Raw genomic sequence first — 8493 nt, forward strand, 5'->3', positions numbered from 1 at the left:
TCCCCACCTGGTTTTGGCAGCTCACTCAGAATCGAACATAAACGGTGGTGGCTTACATGTCTGCTGAAAATCCCTGGATTTTGTGGGTTCACAGCTCAGTATCATTTTCCCGTCTGCCCGTGCCAACGTGCCACAGCATGTAATCAGCCGTGTGTTCAGACCAGCCAGCCAGTCTGGAGTCTGAGCAGGCTGTGAAATGCCAATACGAGAGGAGGAGCAGATTTACAGGTCTTACTTCCTCTGAATATCCATCCTCACACATCTGGTTTAGCAGTTGATTGATACCGGACACGTAGTCTCTGAAATTAAACAAGCAACTGCGATGTTTTCATTTGGTCCCAAATGTATGTCTAACATCTGCAGGAGTAAACTCAACAAACCAAACAGTGGTCAGAATATAGACCGAGTTGGCAGGTCATTAAAATGTCTAAAGTCATTAATCCGTGTTATATAATTACATTAAAATATAAATCCATGATATCCATGTTTCAAAGTAGCATTTCATCAGATTTATATTACAGAAAATAGTTTTTACACATATCCAAGCTCTTTTCTGCAGCTCTGCTCTCTGATTCAAATTTCTCCCCAAGGATTAGATAACATTACAACGCAGCCATAGCACAGCTATTTTCTCATCTAACTCTGCGAATGAAGGGCTTATTTAGACCAAACCAGAATTGGTGATTGTTGGAAAGACTGGGGAAAGACTAATAAAGATGGTTCAGGTGACTTTTATTTTGTTTCTGTGCAGTTTGAAGTGTGTTTTAAGATTATTTGTTTGGTAAATGTTTGTGATTTTGTCAGTTGAGACTGGTCGGTCGTAATACCCATTGATTGGTACCCATCTAGTGGTAAGTGGATTGCGTATATATATATAACCTTTAAGTGTGCACATGTGTGAAAAAACTATTATTAATGCCTGAAATAAATAAATTGAGGGCTGGCTGGCAGCCGGTTATTTGTGGCTCACCTCAAGCATTATTCCCGCTATCGGCCGGCCCAAAGACAGACAGTTCGCCAAACACATTCTCATTCAGGTTGTGGTGTTTGTGGTTGGTACAATAAGGAAACAAATCTGGAAATCTTAGGATTAATTTAAGCAAAAGACAAACAACTCTCAGTCACATTAGCCCTTAATATACACAGAAAGAAAGTGTAGCAATAATAGCATGAACATGAGCTCTACTGGACATTGTTATCTAATGAACAGAGCAAACCATGTTTAGTTTTTCCCAAGGAAATATTTATTGAAAATGCAAATGTACATTTGTATGATACAAATCCTCTTGAACTCGACTATCCAGGCGGGTCTGTTTGACATGAACAAACACATTAAGAATTTAGTCCACAGAGAAACATGCATCTATAACGCACCACCATGCTCTCCTGATATCTTCTTTGCCCTCACGGTATTCTGTCATCGGGAAAAAAAACTAATCAAAGTTTTGGATCCTGTTTGGTTTTGTTTGTTCTCCAGTTGGGCTTCTCTTCTCATCGTGTTGTCATCCACAAGATCAGAACAGCTGTGCTCTATCAAACTCCAATAAATAAATAAAGTGCTCCACATACAGCTGGATTTAAATCAGTTAATACACCTCACTAGTGTTGATTATATAAAGTATATTTCACATCACTGAATATACAGTTTATTGTTGTCTTTCTAAAAGTGAAATATCTAAGAATTTGATATTGCAAATCATTTTTAAAAGTTAGGAAACTGAGTTATTTACAAAAACAAGGCAACATAATGAGGAATTCTGGGTAAAATATTAATCTCCAAAGGATGATGATGTTTCCTGATTGAATGTATTGCAAACTCATTTTCAAAACTTTTTGATATATATTTTTAAATCTTTTACTTTTCAGCCATAACAGCACAGAAACACTCTGAGAAGACGAGCGGGGAAACAAGTTCCCACTAAAACACTAAAGATCAACTTACTTTTGCCTTTGCTGAACATTTTCTCTTCTCTGCAGGCTGACAGGGAGGTGGCAGAGCGGCAGTACAGTAAAGCAGAAAGCTGTAGCTCTTTGCATTGTGTTTTTAAAGGTGTCAATGTATTGTTTTGATCAATTATCAATTAGGTATTATCAGAACAGTATTTAGACACAGGCAAGAAATCTGCTGGTTTTATGAAAAAAAAAGCAGCTAAAATGTTGCGAGCAAAAGCACCATAACTACTAAGTGCGGTAAAATAATAAAAGTCAACTCAATTCCAATGAGCAACGTAACATTATTTGTGATTTCTTTCTATTACATATTTGTGTGATGACTTTCTGTGCTGTCCAATATTTTATTTTATATATGTATATATATATATATATATATAGCATGAACTATTTCTCATGGCAATCCATTTTCAATTGAGATTAAGTGGATAATCTTATTTTATTTAAATTTTTTCTTTTGACATTTCAAAGTGCTGACAAACACTGCAATGACAGTTTGCATTATATATAATAGTTCCATAATTATATATAATACTTCGTAGTCGTCAGGTGCCCATATAAACAAAGAAGCAGTGTTTTTGGTTTGTTTGGGGTTTTTTTTGTTGAATCATCTCTGTTCATATTGGCTGTTAAGAAACTTCCTAATGTGCTTTCAATGAAAGAGATGGACAGAAATACCTTAAAGAAATAACTTATTTGAAGTTGATCTGAGGCTTCAGCGGTCTGAGTTAGACAAATCGAGTATCTTCCAAAGTGACTGTCCAGGAAATAAAGGGACTTTTGTACTAAAATGATCATAAAAGAAAACATCTTTGCACAGACTGAGTACTGTGGATTTTGTCCACTATCACTCACACTGAATGCACATTAAGAAGGGAACTTTTCATGGCCAGTATGAACAGGAGGCAATATTACAGTAAGAAAAAACTGTTTCAAAGTCCATAATTTGTCCTTTAAGACATGATATTAATAAATGAAGTTTTAAGCAATAAAAATCCCAAATTACTCATCTTGTGGTGTCAAATAGGCCATGCTATAGTCTTTTTGTTTCCCAGGGAAGGTAAATATCAGAGGTCAAAGGTCACTTTCAGTGCCCTGTAGTTAGCAGCTGCCAACTGAGTGGTGGTGCAGTACCACCTCCCTGCCAGCATAGGCATCAGGACAACTAACTGTTAGAGCAAAAGTCATGCAGTCCTGCCAATCAATCAACAGCTCAGTATTTCACTCTCCAAACATCCTAAAGCAACATGGCTGAGTGGTTCTTCTTCCTCTTCTTCTATCACACTGTGTGTGTATGTAGTGTGTGTGTGTGTGTGTGTTTAGGACCACTGGCAGGAGCAGTCGGTGGGCTCCTGGATGGTGTAGCTGACCCAGGTTGCGTTGCCGCTGCAGTAGAGCTGCACGGAGCGTCGCTGCAGCCCTGTCTCCCTGCAGCACTTGCAGAAGCGAGCATACGTGTTGATGTTGTAGTTGTAGATGCTGGCAGACGGACACTTCCCGTCACATGACACAATGTTTACCTGCAGGACACAGAGAGTCAATGCAGAAGGTAGAAGGGCTGCAAAAAGTACCAGAAAACTCTTATTCTGGCAAATTAATCTTTAGCTTGTCCTACAGGTGCTGAAGGAGACACTAAAATGTGTATCTTTATGGGTATCAGTTTAGGTTAAACGTATATGCAGATGATATACTGCTCTCCCTTAGTTACTTTATGTGTGATTTTATAATTAATGGACAGAATGAATTGGAATGATAATGGATAGATACATTTATGTTGAACCACAACATCGGATTTGAGAATTTTCTTCCTGTTCTGCTAAGACTTTGTCAAAAAGCTCAAACAGCAGCATCACATCACAACAGCTACAAAACATACCGGTCTGTTGCTGCGACAGTCGTTCTTCCTGATTGTCATCCTCACCGTCACCTTCTGACACGACTTGCCGTCTTCTTTGCCTGTTCACACGACAACAAACCAAATCAGTTGGAACAAAGTTAACATGAGATAACCAAAACAAAGCATCTGACCAGTAGCATGTAGAGAATACAGCAAACACCAGGAACGACAGGAGGATGTTGGAGAAGAAAGAGTCCTGTGAGGCACTGAGGCTGGAAATCATGCGCAAGATGTTTTAGTTTGATGAGTTAGATGAAGAAAGAGAAGAAATGAATGCCCAGAAATCATGATAAAGTGTTTTAGGTAGAAAGCAATAAAGAAGGAAGCTCCCCAGTCAGTCAGAAAGGACAAATTAAGTTTCTTCCAAATAAAGAAAAATATGCAAAAATAAAAATAAAAATACTGTAGTGATGATGAGATCCTTCATGCATTTATTGTGTACACAAAAAATCTTTGAAAACATTTTTATCTTTCAAAGAGGGTAAATAAATGAAATGATCCATGAATAAAACAAAAAACTGTTTCTGTAAACATGCTCCATCAACCTTTGTGCCATTTGGCATAAAAAACAATAATAAACAACAAGAAAAAAAGCATAAACTTAAAGCTGCTGTGTGTGGCATTTAGTCTTTTTCCACATTAAGATAACATACCACATATCAGAAAGATATATGTGACTGTGATTCAGTTTTTCCTCAACCAATCTGTAAAATGTTGTTTATTTTTCTTCATTGTGACAATGATAAAAGGTCGTAATCTGGTTACAAAGAACAATTACGTAGTGAGAATATACAGCACTGGGAATAAATTAGCACATAAATTCAACATAAATATTTGAAAGATTATACTGATTATACTGGTTAAGTTTGTTACATGAACAAGAATGTTGTCATGTCATCAGTTTGGTATGGCAATAGGCTCTAAATACTACATTACCCATCAGCTTCAGTGGCCGTTGTTAGGCAAAGATGGGGTACAAATCATGAGCCTGTTTTAAAAGAGTGCTGATTGTTGCTCACTAATTGCAGGTGAATAATAAATAGTCTTACAGCGCATGGTAATGCATGGATTGCAAGCTCTGTATGTTTGTTTTGATTGGTAAAATGTGTCAAAATAAGAGAGAGGAATTATCTTGACTTGCAAATAGAAACTCTTCTAATATTGACCCAGTTTCTACAACAGTTTCTTTAGCTTTAGTCTGCAAATAATTTCTTACCAAAATGCTCCTTGTTTGAATTCTCTTCTTAAGTTTTTATGTCCACAGGTTTGTACGTTTGAACCAGATATTCACACATCACCACAAAGCTGAAAACAGGGCTGTTTTTCTGAGCTCATGAAAAATGTTGATTTTAGAGAATAAATGGTTCTCACAGGACAGCAACGCTACTAAATTATTATAATCTTATGAAATATGATGCAGTGCTGTAGACAGAACTACCCAACAGTGTATAAAGTTGTTTGAATTAGCACAACCTTAAACATCAAGAGCAGTAAAATGCAACTTAGACATTAATGCAGCATTAATATTAATCCACGAACATCAGATGTAATAGTAAAACACTGACAGGAAACATTTACTGCGCAATAAGTACTGTTACTTTTAATGCTTTCAGTAAATTAGAATTAGAAATTTGGACACTCAAAAAACTCTTTTGACTACTCTATTATCCGACCCTTTAAAAATAAAAGTACAGACAGTTGTTTCTTTTGAAAGTTTGCAGTGATGGTTCTTCGATGGTAAAATGCCTCACACAGTAGCTTCAGTTTTCCACACAGCTCCCCCTGGTGGCGGAGCAGCACTGCAGCAGTGGTGCAGGAGCATGCAGATCTTCTACAGCAGCTACATGTTTCGGTGAAAAGACCCCCGACACCAACCCACAACAGAATCTACGGACACATGCAGACGTCTAAGCCCGACTACTGGGCCACTACCAACAGTACATTGTTGGCAATCAACAATGCACTGCCCAGACAGTGCTAAATGGGGAAAGAGTTTGGCTGTCGTGTACATGTACGTGATCCACGGGGAGGGACGGGAGGTAAATACTTGTTACTGTCCTCTCAAGTGTGACATCATTTTTGGCCTACATAAAGGATTGTGTCCCCGCCTCCTTTTAAGGTGTAAAAACACCTTAATTACATCATTACGATATCTTTTTAGGATTAAAAACATATGAAAAAACAGAACTCTCAAGCAAAACTTGGAATTTAGCAGCTCCATGAAGCGAGGAGAACTCAACATCTGTACCGAAATTCGTTAATAAATAGGCCTATACTTTTATTTGGTTTAGAAGGTCATTTCTTGGCTCTGTTTCGCTGAAAAATCTTCTTCTGATTTTCTATTTAAGGCAGAGAACCTGAAATGAGACAGCAGTTGAGAGGACTGTTCTGCAGATTGCAGTAGGTTGCAGTCAGACTTTGGGGTTTCCTGTGTGTTTTATTACTATTCTTTTGGAGGGAGTACATTGTTGAATATCAACAATGGCACTGACAAGCCTTGTTGTTTTATGTACCTCGTTCACAGTTTGTGTTAACTGTGGGAGTCAAGGGGCTAACGGGGAAGGGGAACAGAGGGAATCCAGTACCTGGTGGGATTGGTACATGATGGTAAGCTGCAGCACATAAACCACAAACCCACTTGCATGTGTTCAGATGCTTTTCAGTGACGCTTTGAATGACAGAATTATCGGTTTCCATTTTTACTGAGAAGACTAAATTCACTGAAAAGCACCCTGACAGACTTCTCTAATCTGAATAAACAGCAGACAAATGTAATGGAAAACAACAGCTGGGATCCAATTCAGACAATGTGGTTAAAGATTCTGGACTGAAACGGACAAACTGAAGGGCAAACATGTTGGAAACATGTTGAGCGGCAGGTGAATGCGCTCTTCAGTGTCAGCTGCAGCCTACAGCTCTACACTAACTACAGAACTGCTGCTACGCTCAGATCAGATACTCACATGTCTTGCAACATCCGTCCATGTAACTTACGACAGTTCCACCGATCTGAGTGCAGATAGGAGTTAAAATGTTACGACAGGAAGAAAGAAAATGTGTGAATTTGTGTGAAACCCTTCGTCTTTGCATCAGTTCAGCCAGTAGGGTTTTTGAAGGATGATGACGCTCCTGAAAGCTGTTTTTTTGTGTGTGCAAATATTCAAAATGTCAGACAAATCATTTAGAGTTTTCTGGATTTACTGCCTGAAAACGCTTTTAGATGAGTGGTTCTCTTTTTCTGTCATGCCCCCTTTCGATTTAAATTTGTAATTAATCAACAACAGATTAATGTGCAAATGAAAAATGCAAACTACACTTAGGAGTTAGCTGTGTTACTCTTATTACACATGTCAAATATGTCAAAAATATATTTTTTGCCTGTTTTTAGATTAAAACTTTTGCCTCCTTCTGAAAAGTGTAGTTTTTTTAAAAATAATTGCATTCAGGGGTGAATAAAAAAATCGAGTCCAATAACACAGGACTAAATGTATGTGACAGATCCAGCCACAACATTATATATAAAACCTGCAAGAAAAAAGTAATTTATAAACACACCTTTGCAGTTTTAGTGACAATGACCATACAGCCTAAACAACAAAAAAAATATTGTCATTTTATCTGATCTTGAAGAGATCATTCAATAAGATGTGTGACTGGAGGGAAAAAGAGGAAACATGGTTTAACTCTGTACACATGACAGTGTCTGTGTGCTGTTGCATGCTGACCTTCATGCACTCGGTTTCATTGAACGGTGGGCAGCTGAAGGAGTACGAGATGAGCGTGGGTCCGGACAGAGTTTCTGCGCAGTCGAACTTCATGCAGTTTGATACCCAGGACTTCCCCGGCTGAAAACACACCGACAGCATCAAAAACATCAACTGCTGAACTACAGAAGCAACGTACTGTCGCAGCTCGGATGGCTAATCTGATTCAGTTACAGTCAGTGTTTTGGTTGACTGTATGAAACTGGGACAATATGAGCAAAATGTGTTTAAACTGGAGTCAGACTGTAGTTGGCATAAGCATCATTCATCTAATGATAAATCTACCATTTTTTATGAACATAGAAGGGAAAAAAAGAAACTCAAGGAACACTTGTTATTTATGGAGCTTTCAACTTTATCTCACTGTCTTCAGCAGCAGATTCAGATGCAGACTCAGAGTTTGAGATGGCTCAGATGTGATAACAGGTGATTGAATACTGCAGTGGGAGTGACTATCTGTTATCAAATTATCAGCTGATGAATACAGTGAGATATGGCTGAAAGCTCCAGAAAAAGCTAGTAAGTGGACCTGCAGTCAGAATTTTTCTTTTATCAAGCTAATGTCTTGACTACAAAATGTACTTTGTACCAGACCCACTTGAAAACTGAAACCTGAAACTACAGGTTATATGAGACATTCAAAAAATGTATGAAAAATATTCAGAATTGAATGTGTAATTAATGTATAATTAGTCGACTTCCTACCTTATAGAGAACTGTTGTGCCGTTCTCGTGTTCGTAGAGGCAGGAAATATTCTTACAAACACCGCAGCACGTCGACTGATCCTTGGGAGGGATGTAAATCTGATTCTGAAACACAAACGTTTAAGTTTAGTTATGTAAAACAAGGAAAACTAGAAAAAGACGATGTATGGATGTATA

The 8493-nt window shown here is 37.9% G+C and overlaps 1 protein-coding gene across 1 annotated transcript in view; it reads right to left on the reverse strand.

Annotated features, from left to right (window-relative positions):
- Positions 1-1246: 1246 nt before the first annotated feature.
- The window catches only part of otog (otogelin), a 53347-nt gene continuing 46100 nt past the window's right edge, over positions 1247-8493 (reverse strand). The window contains exons 46-50 of the mRNA XM_035651990.1: positions 8317-8421; positions 7573-7692; positions 6811-6856; positions 3827-3906; positions 1247-3470 (exon numbers count right to left, since the gene is read on the reverse strand). Of these exons, the coding sequence (XP_035507883.1) occupies positions 3270-3470; positions 3827-3906; positions 6811-6856; positions 7573-7692; positions 8317-8421 (552 nt within the window). The 3' untranslated portion in view covers positions 1247-3269. The remainder of the gene's footprint in view (positions 3471-3826; positions 3907-6810; positions 6857-7572; positions 7693-8316; positions 8422-8493) is intronic.

The sequence above is a fragment of the Morone saxatilis genome, unplaced genomic scaffold (assembly GCF_004916995.1).
Source record: "Morone saxatilis isolate NCDOM2014 unplaced genomic scaffold, NCSU_SB_2.0 Contig11, whole genome shotgun sequence".
NCBI classification, from domain to species: Eukaryota; Metazoa; Chordata; class Actinopteri; family Moronidae; genus Morone; species Morone saxatilis.